The sequence below is a fragment of the Pygocentrus nattereri genome, chromosome 13 (genome assembly GCF_015220715.1).
Source record: "Pygocentrus nattereri isolate fPygNat1 chromosome 13, fPygNat1.pri, whole genome shotgun sequence".
Lineage (NCBI taxonomy): Eukaryota > Metazoa > Chordata > Actinopteri > Characiformes > Serrasalmidae > Pygocentrus > Pygocentrus nattereri.
The window spans coordinates 14481722-14506216 of record NC_051223.1 but is presented as its reverse complement, the minus strand read 5'-3'; the positions used below and the strand labels follow the sequence as shown (position 1 = coordinate 14506216).

Genomic DNA, 24495 nt, shown 5'->3' with positions numbered 1-24495 from the left:
GCAGATTAGGGGTGGGCAATATAACAATAATATACCATGACCTTATTTTCATCACACTATGAGTACAATGGTTAGTATTTTATTCACAAACTGCAGAACACCCAAATAAGTTAGACCAGTTAGATTCAAACTCTTCTAAACCTGTTTTTAATGAAACAGTCTTGACCATGTGATAGTCATGATATGCTCAAAAAAGCATATAGATATAAATATATAATCCTATAGTATATCCCCCCGAACCCCCCCCCCCCCCCCCCCCCCCCCCCCCCGCCCCGGTTCACATGCTCAGAATCACGTTTCGAAGGTTTTGAATCACTGCTTTCAAAAATACAAAATCAATTTTGTTGAAGATACATGGTGTAAAATTATTTTAATGTGATTCTGGTACAGTGCAACTTGACAGGAGTCAAATCATTTGTAGGAATTTGTAAAAAGTGTACATGTCCATGTTATACAGGTGTAAATTATTTTAATGATAATTTAAAAATCTGCAGAGCAAAATTATTTAACTAATATCCAGAGTGCCTCATAACTTAAAAGTGGTGATCAAATCTGAAGGCAGACAACTTGACAAGAAATGAATACATTTAGCTAGTTCAAGCCATAAAGTAATAAATACATATTTTTTCATTTATATTATATAAATTATTGTTCAGAGCATTTTTATTGAATGTTGAATAAAGCATCTCAAAACACTGTCTTGTTTGCAATCTTTAAATGTGCATTGTGTGTTTATTGACAAAAATAGTTAATATGACAATAATTCCAAACTTCTATCATTACACAACCTATTAAAGGGACATGCTGGTCAAAATTAAAAAAGATTCAGCACATGTAAATGAAACATGCCTACTGCAGTGGTGCCACAATAGTCCTGAAAGTGATTTTCCAATCTAAACACTCTAGAGGGTGAGTGCAACTTTTGAAAAACAACAGATGCTTTTGGGCAGATACATAGGGGTGGGCTGTTTGAAATTCCCCCCTCCAACCCCCCCACCCCCCCTAACAGGTTAATGCAAAAGTAAGCCAGATGTTAGCGTTGGGAGCCAACTATCACCCCTTTATTTATTAGCGTCTACATCAGTCCATTACTTTGTCACTGCTAGAGGATCCCTTATTTTTGTTTGACATATTTGTGCAATGCATGGTGGATAATGTAATGAGAGAACATTGATGGATGAAAATGTAAAAATGATATAAAATTGTGGACTATTTCAAAGCTAACAAAGAATGTAAAACAAAGAATGTATTGAAAGCTAGTTTTAGTCCAGAATGCCCCTTTAATGTGCAAACTCTTAAAAACTACATCCATTCCAATATATTTACATCAAATTAGAACATTTCCACTGTGTGCTTTTATCCAGTCTTATGTGCCCTGCAGTCTTAAAGTCTGCTGTGTAGCAAACAAGACAACAGCAGAGTTGTTACTAAATGAATGCATTCCAACAGCTGGGTCGCAAATCCTTATATATCACTTGCTAAAGAAAGTTCAGACTGCACACAGCATTCCTTTATCACCTATTGTCATTGAAGGTGAAGATAACTCTCGTGTGAAAGTCCAGTAGCAATATAATCTTCAATCATCTTGATATTCTCTGTGACTTAAAATGTCTAAATAGTATTTATTTAACAAAGAAATTGTAAATAAATAGGTCAATACCCGTCCTTATTTTAGAATCTACTTTATAGTCCATAAACCTTTTACACATTCTTTGGTATCTATTAAAAAAATAAACAAGTAAAATACTTCACAGTCAGTTGTGGATCCATTAATTAAACACATATACAATAGTGAGACTGTGCTTGACTTGGCCTTTGTTTTCTTATCACGTAAAAGGAAATGTAAGCAAGTCTGAACTCCACTCCTGTTGTTTTTTGCACTGCAACTCCATGACGTACCCACTGAAGTGGAGGTGATGTATTTTCACAAGCGGAATGAGGCAATGAGGCACTAGTCTGATTGGGAAGTATGGCTGAGGGTGCAGGTCTCTGAGGAGTTCATAGTAGAACAGTGTGGTGCTGGATTCTGCTGAGGCGCTGGCTGGCTCTCCATGGCAGAGTGCATTAGAGTGCATATGTCATCCATGTTCGGCAAAACAAAGACTTTCTGTAAAACGTGAAAGATAAATATATATAACAATCATAAAATGATATTCCTAACGCAGGGGTGTTCAATCCACAGAGTGGCTACAGGTTTTCGCTCCAAACAAGCAGACACACAACCGATTTCACATGTTTAATCAACTGGTCGTTTAAAAAACTGATCAGGTGTGCTTCTGCTTGACTTGCAATAAAACCTTTTGTGGATAAGACTGAACATTCCTGCCCTAAAGTGAAGAAAGTAGCGCACTGAACTTACTAGATTCAAATATGTATGCATAAGAGTACAATATAACTGCGGGTTATATCAAACCTCGTAACTTCAGCATATATTTTATGCTATTTAAACATGGCACCTTTTGAAGTGTGTATTTTGTGACAAAATAATCTACAGAAATGGTGGAAGAATTAAGTGTTATTATAAACACACAAAAAGTGTAAATCAAATGTACACAATTTGTGTACATTGTGTACATTTGTATACATTGTGTACAAAATGTGTACACAAGTACACAATTCAACTCTGGAGTTACGAAGCTGATGTAGCTGACAAACACTAAAAGTTATTAGCCTTCCAAAACTTTTCCGTAAACATAATACATAAGTTGTATGCAAGAGTGAACCTGGTCAAATGACATGTTTTGTTAAAAATAAGCACACAGCACACACACGTCTAACATGCATAATTATGTGTTGAATTTAAATTATTTGGGGGGGGGCATAAAATATGGACTGTGCAAAAGTTTTTTATATTCCAATATCTCGAATTCAGCAAATAAACAGAAGTTGTACACTAAAATCTGCAGTAAAACCATATTAAAATTTGCTCCTTGTAGAGGACGTGTTAACTTATTTTTGCTTAGAGAATTAACAAAACATACCATTTGACTAGGGGTGTTCAAACCTTTGCATACAAGTGTACATCCCCAAAACATCTTTTAAGCCATTTTAGCCAAGTGTGCTAATTTCTAACTACAGATTGCATGCACGCATGTCATGCAGTCATATATGGATGCCATATATTGTGTTATAGTACATATACACAGTTTTGTCTTTCAATTTACATTCTTTTGGTAATAATCATGTTGATGCAATACATTTTATTCTATTTTATTTTACTTCTATGCACATTAGAATCAAGAAATGCAGTGTTTTTCAGTGTGTATTTTTTTGGGTTATTTCATGCTTAAATTAAATAACTACAAACCCATTAATACTAGAAGGGTGTAATAATTGTTTATAGCTTTGAAGGAATTTCAAAAAATAAAATACAGTAAATGTTTAACCTGAAACTCATCCTGTAGCTTTTTTTCAATCCATTCAGTCACATGACAGAAGGTCACCTCCCGTTCTCCTAGTTTGGGCCTGACTCGCAGGTCAAGCTTTGGCGGCACACAGAAACTGTACCTGAAAGTAAGACAAAAAGATTCATAAAACATTTTCTCCAGTATGCATCAGCAGAGCTGAAGGACATTGATATGTTTTATTTTGTACATTACACACTTTCTGCACTCTTTTCTAATCTTTATATTCTCTAATAGAGAATAAATCACAGGCAATATTTTGTTCGTTAGTTGTTATTGCAATATTTACTATTGCAGTACTGATATCACAGGTGCAAATTGCAAAACAAGCCCTCTGACCAATCACAATGATATTTCACTGTGGTCTGTGAGCATCTAGACCAATGACAGTTCTAGATGATTTTCTGTTGGTGAATCAAGATACTCCTATAATCCAATAAAAGTGGTGAAAATAATATAGGCTAATACTTAACCATGTCACATTACTGATTCACCAATATGTTTTTAAAAGGGAAATTCACAGATTTTTCCAAAATTCCACATAATTAATTTGTTAAGATCATAACGAATCTGAATAAACAAAGTCGTTCCGAGTGATTCAGTGTAAAATGGTTAATTGTAGAGGAACTTACCGAGTCAGAATTGTTCATAGTGGTGCTCATAGGAACCAGATGTCTGAAGACTTTAATGCCTCTCAAAGCTCCCTCACAGAAAAATATTCCATGAAATGGTTATGAATAAGCCACCATATAGGCTGTATATAATAAGCTATTTTATTATTATTAATATTACATATAACATTTCAACAGATGCATAGTAAAATAAAATGGCTTAGTGTTGCAGACATTCAATCCCTGGTTCTTTTTACCACAACTGTAAAGAAATCTGTGTCCTTAAGTTTTTCTACAATAAACCATTTTACATCAAATCACTCTGAATGAATTTGTTGACTTCTCAATGATTGAATTATAGAGAAATCTGAAATAAGTTCTGGAATTTCTCTTTATATTACATTAATACATTGAAAATCATGATAATACATATCAAAATTACAATCTGTTGCAATATTGTGGCATTTTCTTCGGTTTGTGGAGTGCTACTCAGGACTGTTAAAGTACCATATAACCTTTAGCTAATGCTTTTCAAGATTACAGACAAAACCTTGATCATAATCACCACAGACTGTTTATGTGTATTTTACCAAATTCTGTCTGTTGGGGGAGGTGGAATGTTGATAGCAAGTGTTCCAGAAAGTTCTTGAACTTTGACCGTAAGCAGCAGAGGCGTGTTGGACATCTCCTCAATCTTCTTTTTGATGTACTCATTTTCTGTGGCCTTCTGGAAGTACTTGGATTTAGCGATTTTGTCGACAAATCTCAAAATCCGCCGGCCTGTGCTGCCCACAGCCGCACCGCTGTAAAAAGGAGGAGGAGTTAGAGAGTCCTCATCACACTGTCCTGAGTGAACCACGAAATCCAAAAAAAAAAGACTATGTCGTAAAGTAATACTGTGAGAGGGCAGTGAGCCCAAGCACAGATTAAACACATCTGAGTCAGTGATGACTAAATCTAGAGCAAAAAGCAGTTTCAAGGTGTACCCTGTTTAAGTCTATGTAAAGAGATGTTTGGCCTCTGTAAGTTAAAGAATGTTATGTTCAGGGTCAATCCATGTGAAAGCACCCAAGGCCTCCTGACTGGTCATCGCAAATTTACTTGATACCTTCAGGAAATAATGCCAGTGTGTCCAATACATAATGTGCAAAATTTAGGCTTTAAAAAAGCAGATATGGGCTTAATTTTTGCCTTGAAATGAGTTCAAGACAATACGTACAGTACTGTGCAAAAGTCAAAGATCACCCATCATTTCTTTAATTTCCAGTCAATAATAGCCAATAATGTCACCATCAGATAAGACTAGAACTAGAAGACTAGAAGACTGGGTGGCAGGAAATTAAATCAAGAAGAGCGGTCTCTGACTTTTGAACATTATATTCATTGCATAAAATACAGTACTGGACAAAGTCTTAGGCCTCAAAGAAAATTATATGTAAAGTTACTTATCTGGGCAGTGAGCATAAGTGATACTTTTTTTTTTTAAAATACAAATAAACAAATAAACTATTTTATGTCTGTCAGTATGTTAGCTCATCCACTTCCAAACATCTCCTTGGGGAAGCCCAGCATCTACAGTTATCATCTATACCTGCTTCAGTTAATCAGTTCTTCATTAAATTGTATTTATGGTCATTTGTATTTATGCTACTGGTATACAGTGTTTTTACTACAACAAACACACTTACATCTAAGGTAAATAACTCTAAACCACTTTCTCAGCTGCTTTTGCAGAGTCCTGTATATCAATGGTGATCCCTAAATGCCTCTTGAGACCTTTAGAGAAACCCTACAGATTTCTGAGAGTTATAAAATACATGTCAGTAATTTCTGGTTCATTTTTATAGTAGCATAATGCTTGTTGTCAGCAAGTGCTGTAATAACACCCTTTTTTCAATTTGGTCAGAAACAAAGGGTTAAAATCTCAAAACGTTCAACAGACAATTGTCTGGGTGGTTTCTAAGCAGGTACAGCCAAGATAATCCCATTAGTTAGGACTTCAGAGGCTGAATTGAAGGCCTTACGTCTAAAATTAACCACCAACATAATTAGGAACTAACTGTGGAATCAACCAATCATGCTTTGATTTCCAATATGTGGGACCAAACTTATGAGGAAAAAAAGTTACTCTAGCACTACTGGAAGTCCTAGACATATATATATAACTTGGTTAGACTACAGCGCATGTTCACAGGCAGTGACATGTCTAGGACAACCGTGCAGGACGCTTGGCTTTTGCCAGGGAACACCAGGATTGGCAAATTCGCCACTGGCGCCCTGTGCTCTTCACAGATGAAAGCAGGTTCACACTGAACACATGTGACAGACGTGACAGAGTCTGGAGATGCTGTGGAGAGTGATCTGCTGCCTGCAACATCCTTCAGCATGACCGGTTTGGCAGTGGGTCAGTAATGGTGTGGGGTGGCATTTCTTTGGAGGGCCGCACAGCCCTCCATGTGCTCGCCAGAGGTAGCCTGACTGCCATTAGGTACCGAGATGAGATCCTCAGACCCCTTGTGAGACCATATGCTGGTGTGGTTGGCCCTGGGTTCCTCCTAATGCAGGACAATGCTAGACCTCATGTGGCTGGAGTGTGTCAGCAGTTCCTGCAAGATGAAGGCATTGAAGCTATGGACTGTCCCGCCCGTTCCCCAGACCTGAATCCAATTGAGCACATCTGGGACATCATGTCTCACTCCATCCACCAACATTGCACCACAGACCGTCCAGGAGGTGGTGGATGCTTTAGTCCAAGTGTGGGAGGCGATCCCTCAGGAGACCATCCGCCACCTCATCAGGAGCATGCCCAGGCATTGTAGGGAGGTCATACAGGCACGTGGAGGCCACACACAATACTGAGCCTTATTTAGACTTGTTTTAAGGACATTACATCAAAGTTGGATCAGCCTGTAGTGTGTTTTTCCACTTTAATTTTGTGTGTGACTCCAAATCCAGGACTCCATTGGTTAATCAATTTGATTTCCATTGATGATTTTTGTGTGATTTTGTTGTCAGCACATTCAACTTTGTACAGAACAAAGTATTCAATGAGAATATTTCATTCATTCAGATCTAGGATGTGTTATTTGAGTGTTCCCTTAATTTTTTTGACCAGTATATATATATATATATATATATATATATATATATACATATGGAATAAAGTATGGAATGTCTTTTACATGCTTCAAATGCCCATGTTTAATTAATCTGAAACAGTTAAAAAATGTTCATGTGCACCAGCATTAGATTTTTCCTTGGGGAAATTTCCAGTAGTATGTTAGTGCTGTATGCTAGTATGTTAGTTTGATAAAGGTTTGACATACACCTAAAAAATTTGCTGAACAGAATGAAAGTGCTGTAGCATTAAAATTCAAGCTTTTTCAGTCACCTTTCAGCACCAGGAACAGTTCCCTTCTCTCCCAGAGTGCCTTGAGGCTCAGTGGATGGAGCCTCCTCTTCATCAGAGGACCCTGCACTGGAGGACTCTTCATCACTATCAGCCAGAACAGAGAGCTTGGACCTGGTGCTGCCAGGGGAAGCCAGAAACAGCCTCATCAGTAATCAAAGACATGAACTGATAGCGAAACAACACAAAATCTGCTGCCATTAGGTTTTGTTTGGCAGGATTTTCTACAGTAATAAAAACACTCTATGATAGGGCTGTCACAATCATGGAATTTTACCTGAAGATTCGTTGTCATATAAACAATTGTGATTAACGATTTAATGGTTTTTCCTTGTTCGTTGTTTGCAACTATTAAAATACAGGCATAAAGTTGCCAAATTTGCTGATATAGCGGACTTACTTGCTAGCTGTGTTTACTGGCTAACCCTGGTTGTGCTGTCGAATCAACACAGCGTGCATATACTGTTGCTGCACACACACTCACAAATGTCTACAGTTATACAGAATGATGTGTAGAGTTAATCAGAGCTATGTTCTTCATGAGAGTGAAAATGCAAGCAAAAAACACTCATTCTACAAGCTTACATAATAAAAACATTAGAATTAGCCACATAGCTAACAAAGTAACTTAAGTTAAAAGTTAAAACTCTTTTTTATAGACCCGTGGTGAGATGGCTGCGAGATGGGTTAAAAGCCCTCGGCACACACTTACTGCACACGGTAGGTCTCCACCTCTCTAAACACCTCTGTGTCACCATCCTTGCCCAGTTTGGACAGGTTAATCTTGGTTTCCAGTGTCATCTGCAGGGCACCTGTGTACTCGATCTCCAGCTGCAGCCACAGTCCTATTATTCATTAAAGGCACAGTATGCAGTGAATGCTGCAACAGCAGTCCTAATGATGCAGCATTTCCACATGCAAAATGATATACCAAATTAAAGGGGTCCATACTCTACATCGTTCCTGCACTGTATTTTTCCCTGTGGGCCACTTATGAGGTTTTGTGTGTTTATGTATCTAAAGCAGTCTTGAATTAAACATCACTGACATCAAACATGTATTCAAGCAAACTATGTCCATATATGGACTGCATAAACTGGGGAGTAAATGGTATATTTTAAAACATTAACACTGTTTATGTTCTATGTTAAACTGTTTTAATATTTAAGAACATGAGGAAAATTCAGCTTTGGGCCCTTTAAAGGTCATCAATTTTAAGTCAGGACCTAATTTAGTTAAAATTCAATTAAAAAGCAGTGTCTATGACTGTAAACACAAGAAAAAATCAACTATTAACATCCAACCAAACAATCAAAACAATCTATCAGCTATATTCATGTCAGTCCTGCATGAGTGAAACTGAAGTCTACATTCTTAAGACTGCACCATGTAAGTTTTTTTGTTAAAACTGAAAGAAGAAGCATTACAGAGTGAAAAAAAACATATTAAATAAAATATGGTCTGCCTGCACTGCTGTGAGTCAGCCTGTAAAACCTGAAATAATAATGTAAAAGCCAAAGGTGCCGAATCTGATTTCAAGTTTTTCAGACCTTGTCATATGTTTTCATACACAGGCTCAAAAAGAAGGTCAACCAGCATTCAGGCATTCTAGCCTAGGCAGCACGAGTGCATAAGTTTTGGGTTCAAGGCTTTGGAGGGAGTTGCTGAATTTGTTTGGCTGTTAAGATTAAAAATATCTAGCTTGAGCTAACTTCAGCCAAAATCAGCAACTTCACCAATAAAGGGTCTGTATATGGGTGGAGTGCATTTTCTCAACTTTTCTTAAAAAAAACTGTTAATCATTTTTTAATTAGGCACAATATAGGGCAGCCAATCAGAACAGAATTAATGTACATATGAAACAGCTTGTTCTTTTTCTAAGGCAGTCATTGCCAAGCCACAACATACATGTATATATATATATATATATATATATATATATATATATATATATATATGTATATCCCCGAAGCCTAGACTGAAAACCACTGACATCTGATTTGTCCAAAAATATAAGTGAAAACATAGAGACTAAACAAAAACGATCTACTGAAGGAAGGCTTAGCACAGGTCTTAGTGGAGAAGATTAGAGAAATGTGATGACACAGGCTACGAATTACAAACTATTATGGGAGATTATGAACCCCACAACCGTTATAATGAGTGCTATAAATCTGTAAATGGGACGAAAGCAGGACAGTGACGTGCAGTGTTACATAAGGCTTGCAGATCATCAAGCAGAGAAGAGCAAAAGCCACACACGTATGCCACACACATACAACACTGCCACACCAGCCACCTCCCCTATCCACAACCCTTCACAGGCATAATAAATCCTGAATGCACTCAATAGATACACAGCTTTCATTATACAGCTGTGTGTACAAACAGATTAACGAACACAGAACATATTTTGTCACAGTAGAGAGTGTCATAGCCCTGTACAGTCTCCTGCTGCCCGAGATTACACCAGAATAATAACAGTGCATTCTGCTCAGCACAGGAACATGATAGCACATACGCAGAGGCAGACCATCACCTCCTGTGAGAGAGCACATCTAATCTGCTCTTTTATAAGAGGCTCTGTCCAGTCATGTTTACACACCTCTAGTATTGATGTGTGGCAGGGATGTGCTGGTAATCTGGGGCATGCAGGAACCCATGGTCAGCTCGGTCAGGGTCAGATCATCCATGAAGTAAGGCAACTGTTGAGAGAAATGTACACAGCATAAAAATCACACTAAAGCCATATTTGGATGGAATTAGTTTTGGATGGGGAGGTGAGGTAATGGCAGTTTACCACAGGACATCTGCAATGTTCATGATCAATTCACATAGGACAAGAAATCTCTGTATAAATGTAAGAGACGGGGTGACCACTCTGGGACAGTATATATCAGCCTAAATGCTTCTACAAGTCCTTCCATATTTAAGAAATTAATTTTCCTAAGAATATGAAAGTGTTTTTACCAATATGCTGATTAGCATGGGATTAATATAACCTTGTGTTATTTCTATGGCTTTTTTTACAGAAGGTAAAAGGTGCTGGGATCTTTACTGCTATGGCAGTGCAGAGTCTATAAAAATGAGTGACATGGCACATTCCAACTAAAATCACTGAGAAATAGGTAAGTGAAAATGGCATTACTCTACCTTCTCAAAAATTAAATAGGGCCTAAGAGTGTAAAAAGGTAATGTGATGCATCAGCCTCAAGGTACAGTTCAGAACACAACCAGTAACACCCAGTCAGGCCTACGATTTGAACCTTCCAATTGCTGGCTGACCCACAAGAAGGTTTACCTGGTCTGATCATTTCAAATACAAACAAAAATAACACAATAATCACTAGACTGTATGCAACATAATAAACACCAAACAAATCTGTGGCAATTAATTAATCTAAAGTGAGAAATGTTTCACATTGACTTGCACTAAAATTATAAACTATAATAGTCTATGACTGTTATATTGGACATGCATTTTGCCTGACCAGTCACTGGACTTGACCTAAATATTTAGATGTTTTTAACTTTTATTATTGCAAATAATAATAACAGCATTTATATTTGTCATATTTAAAATAATAAAATTTGTTCCAAGAACAGCCCCCTAGCATTGTTCTTGGATATATGTATCAATGGATTTCATATGATTAGCTTATACTCATCATTGAACATTTGAGAATTCTGTGCTGTTTACAGATAGCCTGGGGACTCATGGATCTGGGGGCTCTTCCCCTCTCTCTCTCTCTCTCTCTCTGGCAGTTATGGTCATAGATAACAACTCATACTGTACCCAAAAAAGTAATTAGTTATACAAAAAGAACAGCACATGTCATCTGTGACATCTTTACAATCTATTTAGTCTGCGCACTTGGAAGGCATAAAGAACACTTTAAGGTGATCAGACAAGAGGCTCTCAGACAATATACGAGAAACAGGCTTAAAAAAGGGTTAAAGCAGAGATATGAGGCTGTCAGGCCAGCCAGTGACAGAAGATTAGCTGGATAAGCTTGAGGTCAACAGTAGCAGGCTGTTATTGGTGTTTTGGGAACAGGGAGCAGTGGAACGAAATGATGAAGTGGGCTCAGCTCCTTCATTTATTCTTTATTCTATTTTCCTCTTATTTGAACCAATTTAAACACTTTTTCCCATGATCATCATTTGTCTGCAACCTTTTAAAACCTATTGTGTGACAAATTCTTTAAATAAATCTGGCAAAGACATTGCTGACTTCACTGTGACTTCATTTCTACACCAATTCAATCCATATCTTCCAGAACTATTATGGTTGACAACCACTGTTCCATTGTATTCTAACATATTCAGTGTTTTTTTTTATCACTGAGTAATGAAATCTATTGTGGTTAAATATGGAATTTTTAATAATGCATTAATTATTTAAGTATCATGATCAAATTGAACTGTTAAAGGGTCAGAGATTTATCTCAAACCCTCTTGCATAACATTGTTGATTGCTGTAAGTATAGTCCTCTCTGACTTTACTAAACTCACAAATGACAATGGGTTGATTCAGAGTGACCATGTTATAAACATTGCACTTTGAATGAACCTCTTTAAATAACTTGACATCATTTGAATTACTAAATATATTAGTTTAGATGGTGTTTTTTAGATGTAGATTTTTTTTTACTTTCACCTACCCTTATTTTACTCAACTTGCGCTGAACCTTGTGGGCTACTTGATCCGCCCAGTACTTTTCATGGAGGAAGTCCCAGAAGATTCGACCAATCAGGGCATTGATCCAAACTGGCTGCGTCTCCTCTCCATGATAACATACATTCTGGAGTAAATAAAATTGTAAAAGTAAACTTAATGATAAAACTATTTACATTATAGTTTATCAAACAGCAGTTTAAATAATTGTCTATGTGATAAAACCGTGAGATGCTTGCGTGGCGTGTACTTTCACAAACCTGCTCTTTGTCAGTGGGACTGCCTTGAGTGCTGCTATGACAGGAGCTTGCTAGTGGACTGGTGTGTGCTGAGTAGATGAGATAGGTCATGTAGGAGGTGTAGTCCAGCAGGACATTCTCCCTCATTCTGCCCACCATGTCAACAGGGAACACAGGCACAGACGAAATGTTCTCAGTGCTACCCCTGCTGGAGATACCAGTAACCTGCACCTGACACCAGGAGCCTTCCTCTTGCATCCCTGACACATCTAGATAGAAAAGGCAATGATTTGGCTGATTTAAAAAAAAATCTAACTAAAAATATCATTTATAGACTGTCCCCCAGAAACAGAGCAACCAAGACATGTTTTGTTTCTGAGGTCTTTAGTTCTGCGCAGGAGGTATGAAGCTAACATAAGCTGTAGAACACGATGTTGCATTGTGCAAAGTGGACGCCTAAATCATCACACACTTTCCTCAAACCCTGTTGAATTGTTAAATAACCTCAAACAAAACTGCTTATGTGATTTCTGACACTAATTCTGTTATAGACAAAATCTAAGCTTCCAAGTGGTTGCTATTACTGCTTTTAGCTAACATGCTTTTAGATAACATGTTTTTTTACATTACATATAGGGTTGTCACGTGTCTGTTTTTTGAGCTCTGGTGTCCAGTTTGACTAGTCGACCAAATGTTACAATGTAAGGATGAGTTGAGCATTCCATTTATTAAAGTAGATAAAGTGCCAATCATCAGCTCTTCCATCTCTCTCTCTTTCTCTCTCTCTCTCTCTCTCTCTCTCTCTCATACACAGAGAGGTTTTCAACTGTGGATGTTTTTCACACTGCATATACCATACTAAATAGCACAACAAATTTGTACACCACCAGTTGTGCCACTACTATTTGACTGAGTAGGCACAAGTGGCAGGGTTCAAGAATAAAGATGTAGGATAAGTGAACTTGGTATTTCTTAATTACAGCTGCTTTCAAAAATTAATTAAAAATGCATCTTTATCTTATATGTTGTTTAGCCTACAGAAGAATAAACAATTGGTTGTTTTCTCACGGTTTTATCTGTATTACACTATGGCTAAAGAAACAGTAGATTGTAAAATTATTTGTACAACACAAAGAGTTCCACCTATTATTATTTTTGTAGTTTCCTTAAGTCTGAATAAAAATGTAAAAACTCACCAAAAACTCAGGCAGTTATCTGACTGTTGTGAAGCACACGTACACACAAAAAAGACAGAATAGGACATAAAAGTTGTTAAAAGATGCTTACTAGATACCCAACAGTCAGCCTGCCCAGTTGTGGCATGGACGGAAATTCGGCAATCCTAACTGTATGACATATAGTATCTTTAAGTGTGGATGCCACACACAAATATGAGCAGCAGCCCATCCTGAAGTTTGAATGTTGCCCTTCCATAGGCAAATCAATTTGAGATAACTTAACAAATGTGGCTTGAGGCAAGTGTGCAATGATTTATGCATGCAATTTGCAAAATGGTAAGCAGTGGTTATTAGCTCCCACTTTTTGTTAGTATTAGTACATTATCCTGTGCAAACGTTTTGCTAAACTTTCACTTGAAATGTCATTATTTTCTACAATTACTCCAATAGTACAGATCATTATGCTCCTGCCTGATGTGGTTTCACAGTGGCCCTCTTCTTTGACAGTGGATGCAGAGAGAAGGTGATGGAACCACTCCTCCTTTTCCCTCCCTGTTCTTCCGAAGAGGTAGAGTATGGTGGGGTGGCTGGATTTAGATGGTAGATGAGCTGATTTCTCAGGTCTGTGTGTCTCAGGATGACTCTCCAGCAGTCCCACCTCCTCTGTTTGCTCCTCTGCTTTAGCCAGAGTGATGCATATGGGATATTTCCTGTTCCACACTCTTTTACGTGCCAGAACTGGGGGCAGCAGGAACACCTGTTGTGAAAAGAACAGTTGTCATAACATTTATGCATCACTGTATTAAAATTCCATGCAAGGAGGACAGTTTTCATTAGAAACTTTTAATTACATCATATTGTGAATCTCTTTTCATCACATATTAAAGGGTTTGGTGAACTAGGTATACAGGGAAAAAAGCGAAATAAATATAAAATATAAAAAAATGTAGAACATGGCCTGTTTAACAGGACATGCACAGACCTTGCTTCCATCCAGCTGGAACGTACGAGAGTGGATGAAACTTTTCTCACGTAGCGGCTCATCAAATGTGGCCCAGCGGGGGATGTTGTTTCTGGGGTAGTCCAGCCGAAGACACGACCCATCCAGCGTAGCATAGACAGAGTGCATTAAGGAGGGACAGTAGGTCTCTGGATCATATGCATACATCTCATTCATCCAGCCCTGAGAGACAGAAATACATTTTCACATTTTTCACTTTCTCAGATCTCAACATAATACTATACCAACAGAGCAATAACTTATCTCACAAAAATCATGTTAATGCAAAATATTCACACACTTTTTATCCCCTCAGCCAATACACACTTTTTTAGTTTTGTGCTTTAGGTTTTTTTTTTTGTCTGAAGCAAACATGAGACTGTTTGTCTGACTGACTACATTTGGAGTAAGAAGAAAATTGCATTTTTCAAACTATCGCTTGAATATCTAAATATAAAAGTGTTGCCACATTTTCTGCACTTATGCTTCATATATTTTGCAATGTACATTTACAAAAAGATTCTATTTAGACAGTTTTTGTGACAGCTTGACTCCGAAACAGTTCTAGCAGTGAGTCAGACAAGGTGTTGTTTTACTCAGCGTGTGTTTCTGACAGGCCGTAGGCGGCTGCTGTTCTGCGTCAGCTGTTCTTCAACAGACTGAATCACAGGCCAGAACATTAATGAAACGCTCAGCAGCCTCACATTAACTGCACATTCTGAGAGCACACCATGTTATAAATTAATAAGCCCCAAGGACCTATAATGCTCTATTATTATAAAAAGTAAAGGCTGTAGTTTAACAGCAGTTTGCCACACTGCTACCTGAGGGGCAATGCCACCACTTCGTGAGAGAGAGTGCTCGGCAGTACCACAGCTGACAGTCCTGAACAATATTTATCAGATAATGATTTACATAATTTTTTTTATATAATCAAATCACCTCCTGTCAGCGGAAAATCAAAGCAAAACAAAATGGTTTTGGAGATTTAGACTATCCAGAAAATTTTTTGTATTTAAAGAAAAAACACTAGAATCTGGTTTTGTATAGCTGCTTAGATTAACACTGCATGTGTGTCTTTTGTATTTTTTATTTCTTCAAACACAAGAATGTGGAGCAGATTTACTAAGAGAGGCGATAATTACAGGCAGTCTACTGACACTTTGATCTGTTAGGGGCAGCCAGTGTAGTGGGTTATCTATTAAGAAATCCCATGCAAATGAACACAGGCGCAACTTCATAAATAACATATTAGCAGTGCAGTGTTTGGCTCACATGATTTTTAATAGGAAATAATATTCAAAATAATATTTAATATGTCTGTTTCCACAGATGGGAAAACTCCCACTCTGTTACAGGTTCAAATCTTGTCTCATAAGCTTGAAATAGTGATTCATTTTCTCAGTATTTTGAATTATTAAGTAAACAGGAAAAAAAAATTTCTTGCACAGAATGTATGTGATTTTTCAACATAATAAATAATTATTTTGAGAAAATTATTCATTATAATAATAACAATAATTTCATCAGAATAGAAAAATTATTTTCTATTCTTTTTTGGAAACATGCTTATTTTCTGCTCGTGGGCTGAACTGAACTTCTGAGTTCTGTGCGCAATGCATTTGGAAAACATGTGATATTGTAAAATCCCTGTTTACTTTTATTGAGTGTGCTCTGTTTGAGAAATGTGTAACCTATCTATGTACAGTACATCTAAAACGGTCAAAAATTCAAGTGAAAAGTGTTTTGAAACACATTTATTTTCAGCTGGAGGAGATGAGCTAAGCTTTGTGATACTGTGAAATCCCTGTTTAATTCCACTGAGTGCACAATAGTGCACACATAAACCACAGAAGCTACAGTGCGTAGGAATAATGAGGAGGAGCTTTAGTAAAGCAGGATTTTGCAGAGTAAAATGTGTGGTTTTATCAATCATTTGGAAAAGAAAACTTTCAGATCATTATTTAGGCAAAAGCTGCTTTTGATATTTTATCAAAAAAATATTTGGAAAAAGTAGCTTAAAGCACAATTTTGCTAAAACTATTTTGTGTGGTATTTATCCATTAAACAATAATGTGGCATGCATAGCAGATATTTATTTAAATTTTTAAGATATTTCTTCAAAAATAAATAAAATATTTTCTCTCTGAGCACAAACACATACAGGCATTTTAGTGCCAAAAATATTAATATATAATGTGAGTTTTAATAAAGCATAGAGTGCTTTACTTTACTTTACTTTACTTTTTTTACTATTAGTCTTGGTGAATGGCCGTAGGTGCTTCATTATTATAAACAGTATTTTGTGCTTTGAGAGGGAAACTATTATAAATGCACATGCACCAAGGCAAAATTCACAAAAAGGGCAGTAACTTTCCCATTGATCATTTTATAGGTGTTAAAGCACTATTGCACTTTCTTAGTAAATCATAACAGCCGCCAAAATAAGTAAATTAGTAAAATTAGTAAATTTGCCCCATGTTACATTTGGGCTTCAGTATTCTAGCTTAGATGAAGTTCACTGAACCTTGGTGAACAATATAACATAACTGCAAAGAAAACAAACTACCACAGATGTTGTGTGGAGATGTGAACTACATGTACATTGTGCACACTCCATGAATTTCCATATACTATGCAACAAAGCATGTGATCGGTCAGTGGAAAAGAAGTGTGCCCCCATTCAGAGAAGGATCAGTCAAACAGAAACTGAGCTTACAAGCTTGCAAAATGATTTCTGATATTCTATATATGATATTCTGAAAATGTCTTGTGTTTGAATTCAAGAAAAAAAAAAATACAGTTAAAAATACCTTAAGTGCATGTGTGTTGCTCTGGAAAGACTCACTCTGAAACCTGTCATATGGGTTCTCATTGAGTCTATATGGGTGTCCATTATGCGGCTGTGCCATGGTCAGACCTAATCGGATAAGCAGAAGCCCTAGCATGAAGCCCAATGCCAAGCCTACAAACATTCCAGACCAATAAGGGGACAAAGGCAAGACGAAGTAGCAGTAGGACGAAGCAACAACACAGCCAAGAGCCGTCTTTGGGACAGGAGAACATGGTTGTTCTTCTGCTGGGCCACTTTTATCGGTTATTTCACCATCGAGCATAACATCTCCATTTGAGCACACCTCTGGTGTGGCTACTGTGTCTTCTGGTTTGCTGTGGTGACTGTGCGAAAGGTAAGATCTTTGAGGACATCTCTTACGTTGTCTCACAGCCCAGTTACACATGGGAAGTCCATCACATTCCACTCTCTTACCACTCCTGATAGGGCACTCACAGGACATTGTATGGTCTCCACTTGACCTTCCAAATCCTTTAGAGTAAAGAGAATCCATAGAACCTGTGCTTTTATGGTGCTTAGGGCTGCCCACACTGTCTTCACGCATGATCTTGCTGAAGACGCTGAGGGGTTCATGCATGGCCTCGGTCAGCTTGCGGCGGGTGTCCTCCAGCTCCGCTTTGAAGAAGCCTGCTTTGGGTTCAGAAGGAGACAGATCAACAGGGGATGGGGGGGCAGTGCGGGAGTCCCCATTGCGTTTTTTAGGCTGGGTCAGCTGTGTCCACAGGTGCAGATTGAGCTTGGAGTCTGACTTAGACTGGGAAACTTCAGGCTCGCTGCGAGAAAGCTCTGTGGAGATGGACTTAACCAGGCTGAGCAGAGGCTTGGGCTTGAGTGACGAAGTGTCCTTCAGCTCTAGCTCTGTGGATAAAGACTTCACAAGGCTAGCCAGTGGACGGTGAGTGGGTGAGAGAAAGCCCAGACCAGAGGATGAGGAGCAATCTCCCAAAGAACCTGGAGAAGATGGGGACAAGGGCACGTGGAACATGGATGAGTGGGGACCCCATTCGTCATCTGTCTGGATGTCCATGGAGCATGGCCTGGGCTTTGGGAGGGAGTTTGTGGAGCTGAGAGATTTCTGGCCATCCTTGTCCAGTGTGAAAATGAGCTCATTATCATCAAGACTGTCCCATTCACCCTCTGTTCCAGTCAGCTGAATGACTATTCCCCTCCTAGTTGACTCGTGCTGCTCAGGTGGATGAGGCTTTAGTGCTGGAAGCTGGGTCTCAGAAGGGCATCTTTCACTTCCTGCCATGTCTTTTCTCAACACAGGAGACACGAGGCACCTTTGAGTCAACAGAAAAGATAAAAACAAAAAAAAGTCGATTAACTGTCATGCCTCACAAACATTACTCTACTATTTTTAGCACTCTTTCTGTTTATCATACAAGCTCAATTCCAATGAAGTTGGGACGTTGTGTAAAACGTAAATAAAAACATAATATGAATAGAACAAAAACAGAATTTCAACCTATATTCAATTGAATACACTACTAAGACAAGATATTTAATGTTCAAACGGATAAACTTTATTGTTTTTTGCAAATATTCACTCATTTTGAATTTGATGCCTGCAACACATTCCAAAGAAGTTGGGACAGGGGCATGTTTCCCGCTGTGTTACATCACCTTTCCTTAACTCAATAAGCGTTTGGGAACTGAGGACACTAATTGTTGAAGCTTTGTAGGTGAAATTCTTTCCCATTCTTGCTTGATGTACAACTTCAGTTGCTCAACAGTCCGGGGTCTCCGTTGTCGTATTTTGCGCTTCATAATGCCCCACACATTTTCAGTGGGAGACAGGTCTGGACTGCAGGCAGGCCAGTCTAGTACCCGCACTCTTTTACTATGAAGCCACACTGTTGTAACACGTGCAGTATGTGGCTTGGCATTGTCTTGCTGAAATAAGCAGGACGTCCCTGAAAAAGACGTTCCATCCAGGCAGCATATGTTGCTCCAAAACCTGTATGTATCTTTCACCATTAATGGTGCCTTCACAGATGTGCAAGTTACCCATGCCATGGGCACTAACACACCCCCATACCATCAGAGATACTGGCTTTTGAACTTTGCGCTGATAACAATCCAGACAGTCCTTTTCCTCTTTGGCCCGGAGAACACAACGTCCATGATTTCCAAAAACAGTTTGAAATATGGACTCGTCAGACCACAGGACACTTTTCCACTTTGCGTCAGTCCATCTCAGATGAGCTCGGGCTGGAAAAGGATTTGCAAATCATTGTATTCTGTTTTTATTTATGTTTTACACAACGTCCCAACTTCATTGGAATTGGGGTTGTACATCAGCCCTTTTTGGGGAAAATATGACAAAAGCTTTCAACTACTACTGCCTCATAAATATTGGATAATTCTCTTTTATAGGATTCTCACTGATTGTCATACATTATCATTCTCCTTTTTAATATAAAAGACTGACAGAAGTCTGAATTAATGCCTCTGCGCAATTACATTTGCCATTTTGCTTTTTTAATAAAAAGCATTGGCTGGATTCTGTTTTGAAAAGGAGCATTCAGATCTCCATCTGCTGCCAGACACAGTAATATAAGGTTTGGATGCGCTTCAAAATAGAACAGCAAATTCTTTTCTTTTCTGAAATTATGTAAAAAAGGAGGACAGGGCAACAGCTGTGATTATATTAAGCTGTCACGCTACAAAGTCGATGAAGCTAGTCATCATGTGGATTAAAGACTATTTAAGAATAATACATGCACATTTTCTCCTGTGACATCTTGATGTGTTGTTTCCGAATTAGTGGAGCAGGAAATAATATCCTGAATGGCTGGATTTACTTATGGAAGTTCACCTTCTGCTTGGTAGAGCAATGCATGTCCCATAAAGCACTCAGAATAGATTTTGCCCCAAAGGCTCACAGTTCACACACACTCCACCCTGGAGAAAACCTAAGTAGCAGCGGCTATTTTCATGTACTAAAGTATACTGCCTGGTGCAGGACGGTCCCATTGTGCATCAGCTGCTAGAGGTGTTTGAGAAAGGTTACATAATGCTTAAGACATATGAGAACTGATCACAATTCAGCAATGCACTGTTCATCATAACCAGTCTGCTCACAGCTTCATCATGCCCTTGGAAGATAAAGAATCTTCTTCTTTTTAAAAGTCTTTTTAAAGAGCACTATGAAAAAAATGGGAAATATCTGTCAGGAGAAATGTATCATAGCCCCATCATTTAACTAGCAAGAATAGCTGTATCAAAAGCCATGAGCTTCCACTATCTTTCTGGGTCAAACAGAGCATTTAAAAGTGAGTTAAAGACTACCTCGTCTGGTTATATAACACTGTGACACAAATTCTGCAGCAGCAGACTACCAATTCCCTTAAAACTGTACTTCCACCTACAACAGACTGATGAAATAACAAGCAAACAGCACTGTTAGACCAAACACACACACACACACCTGTCACATCTGATTTCCTATCATAGGCAATTCTATCCTACAAAAACAGTCATGTGACAAGTATCAACAAGCACCATGTGAGCCATAGTCCATTTCAGTTATAAGCAACTGACTAAATCCAAGGTAAACTAAAATAACCAATTCCTTAAAAGACAAGACTAGGTGAGCAGAAAATTCCATTTATTCACGATTGGTAACTTGACACAATTTTCCACTTATGCTAAATGTAGTTGATCAGCCGAGATAAACGATATGACCAAAAGTATGTGGACACTCCTCCTTATTACTAAGGTCAGGTATTTCAGCCACACCCATTGCTAACAAGTGTATAAAACCATGCATATTCCCAAGCCATCTACACAGAGAAACATTAGGTCAAACTGAAGAGCTCAAACCTTTAAACGTGGCATGTCAATGGATAAGTTTGTGAAACACCATTGTCTATAAACGTGGTCAGTAAAAAGAGCAGTGACAGATTTCAAAGATAGTATGTAGTGTCAGCAAATGCATAGGAAGTTTATTTACGATCACTTACAAATTGAATGAGGCTTCAGACATGTATTTTGAAATCTCAAATTGGTTAGGTATAAGCTTTTAATTATTCAACATGCAACATTAGCTTTACAATTCCAATGTAAAACTAAAGGATCTTCAATTTTTGGACTCTAAACTCAAATATAATTGATTACATGCAAAATCCCTCCAAACTCAAGAGCTGTAGCTGAGCAAATGTTATTATTACCAATTTCTGGACTACAGGCATAAACATTTCTCTTCTGTCATACCTTGGTGCCCTACATTGGAAATGCCTCAGTGGGTCTTATATTAACCCGAATGGCCGCTTGAACAATATGCAGTACTACAACATCTGAAAAATAAATAAAAAATGAGTTTATAGTTTAATAGTGTGGTAAAGTATTAGGCCAATGGTCGATGGACAGCTCTGTTCCCTTCTGTTAGATTCTGCTGTCTACATTTCTGTGCTGCTGACTTAATGACCTGTCAGCAAGAACTGCTCAAAAGTGCTGCTGCTCCTTTGTGGTTCTTTGCATGGCACTTTAAACGTGCTTAAGGTACATAAGAAATGAACACATTCTTTCATTCTCTAAACGTGTGCTTGCATTTTGGTAATACAAAAGACACTGCAGGATTTCTTACATGTTTAAATACAAGAGCTTTTTGATTGTCAGCAGCAGAATATTACAGAAAAGAAATTTCATGGCACACATTTTTGAAATGTAATACATTTCAAAGATAGTTTACATACAAGTGTACACTGGCTGTTTGAGTTGTTTTGGAGGGTTTTTTTGCACCTCTAAGTCTTTCTTAAAGAGGCATTATATTACTCATTTGGATATGTTCAAACACATTATGTATATGATTAGCATTTTAAAATCATCAGCTTTTAAAAACCATCCATTTAGATCTACTTCATGTTTAAAAATCCAGAGAGAATCATATATATTTTTATATGAAGAGTACGTGGCATGTGCTCTCAAAGAGACAGTCGGATTGAGCATAACAGATTAAGTGTAACATCAGACAAATGTTTCCCATGGATTATCTTCATAATAACGAGGATTCACTGGAAAAGATGACATGCTGGAACATGAGTGTATAGCAGAGCACTGGATGGAGACAAACACATGCACAAGCAATAACGAGCCACTAGCTCACATAAAGTTTTAGCTTTACTTTATATCATTCTTAATATTAGCAAATGTCTGAATGTAACTGAAGAACCTTAAAGTGAAACCTGGTTTCACTAGGAATTTTAGCATTACTCTCTTTCAGGGTTTATGGAGATTACGGTCACATAAAGAGTCTTCTGAAATCATCTGAACTAGTGCTTCACTTCTCACACGACTGTCAGTAACTAAATGATTTTGGAGATGTAAGCGTTATATCGTACATATTTATGCTTTTGCTAATGAATTTTCAGATGTAATAGTCACACCCTGTACAGGAATACTCGTGCTGATTTTTAGGTGTCAGCTCAATGTATATTAATAATGCTTTTGCGAGTTGAGCTGCAACCGTTAGAAGGTGTAACAGTTCTTTGCTGAGGTGTAACCATTGCAACGGTTATCATAGTAACGAGTTTGCTCATCGTTTTTGAGGTACACCAGATAACGTTATGTGGTCTACATTTATAACGCTTTAACTAATGGTTGTTTAAGTGGAGCAGATACATAATGTCTAATTACTTTCACTATCGGTGAAACGTAGTGGTAAATGAGAAATAAACGTCTTACCAAGTTCCAGCTACTCTTCCACTTCAATACAGATCTCCCACCATCCTGGGGGCACTTTGTGCTCATCGTCCTGAAACACTGAGCTTCAGAAACGCTGGAGATGGAACTAGCCGACGTCAGCAGAGAGACTAGCCGCTGCGTTAGCTAACTAGAAACTAGACTAGGAGTGTTAAACTCTCCTCATGAATGAAGCCGCTTGGCGAGCAGCTGCTGTTGGAGGTTCAGCCCTGAAGGCTTGGACAGATGGGCACGTCTGAGTTGGCATGGGTTTGAAACCACACTGATACTGGTACTTTTTTCTACGTTTTCTGAGCTCTGCGATAACACAGCACGCTACAGCGCTCTGATGTGTAAAACTGGGTTGGCTCATCGCGCACGGAGTCAAACACCCCCGCCCCCCCGCCCCCCCTCTCCTTTCAGCTTCTGTCCAGATGTGATTTGGTCCAACAGCAGCGGCTCACCAATCCTGATTATGCAGTGCATGGCTGCGGTCCACATTAATCCAGATTAAGCACCCCTAGCCCCAACATGCTCACCCCTCAAACACATTGCAGCACATGCTGAGCTTGGCACTCGTTACAGCTGCACATTAACGAAAGGGAAAACGGGGCTGAAACGCCACACCACTGACAGGAGAAACCCAGATGAAAGTAACAGCAGCCAGTTTTCTGCAGCAGCCTCCCAAAAGGCATTATGAATGCATTACCCTGTCAGACTGTGCTAGAAAGGAAGATAGTACAAACGAGATGTGCTCTGGCCCAGTTTTATGGAGTGGAACCCACATTAAAACAAAGAATAGAAGGTACACATAATACATAGATAGATGTAGTCATTGGTGTTACAGTAATAACAGAAGAACACAAGGCATTATAAACACATAATAGACACAATTACTCATACTCCATATTTTTTTCAGTGCTGTGAAAAAGTATTTGACTCGATTTTTGCATATTTGTTACACTCAATAGTTTCAGATCCTACAAAATGTAATACAAGACAAAGAGAATACAAGGGGAAAAATGTTTTTAATGATTGATTCCTTTATTGAAGGAAAAACATTTTTGCAATAGCTATATCACCTGTGTGGAAATTGCCACCACCACCAAACTAAATAATAGGTTGTGCCATCTTCAGCAGCAACACCTGCAAACACTTCTTGTACCCAAACAGCAGTCTTTCACATCACTGTGGAGGAATGTCCCATTTGTCTTTGAAGAACTGTTTTAATTCAGCCACACTGGAAGGCTTTTGAGCATTAACTACCCTTTTACAATCTTAAGATCTTGTCATTAAGATGCTGCGAACATCAGTACTTTGACCAGGCCACTCCAACACACCTTTTGGGACATTCAGAAGTGGCTTGCTGTTGTGCTTTAGATTGTTCTCCTGTGCTTGAGCTTCAGATCACAGTCTGACAAACAGTCATTCTCCTAT

At 38.2% G+C, this 24495-nt stretch overlaps 1 protein-coding gene across 1 annotated transcript; it reads right to left on the bottom strand.

Moving 5' to 3' along the window:
- Positions 1 to 1014: 1014 nt before the first annotated feature.
- On the bottom strand, positions 1015 to 23396 carry tex2l (testis expressed 2, like). Its single transcript, XM_017705536.2, has 12 exons — positions 23062 to 23396; positions 17333 to 18656; positions 14502 to 14702; positions 13991 to 14276; positions 12363 to 12610; positions 12089 to 12229; positions 10030 to 10129; positions 8137 to 8269; positions 7407 to 7544; positions 4606 to 4818; positions 3387 to 3507; positions 1015 to 2107 (listed from the first exon to the last, which is right to left on the bottom strand). The coding sequence occupies exons 2-12, from the start codon at positions 18623 to 18625 to the stop codon at positions 1952 to 1954; spliced, it is 3030 nt and encodes a 1009-aa protein (XP_017561025.1). The 5' UTR covers positions 18626 to 18656; positions 23062 to 23396; the 3' UTR covers positions 1015 to 1951.
- Between the last annotated feature and the right edge of the window lie 1099 nt (positions 23397 to 24495).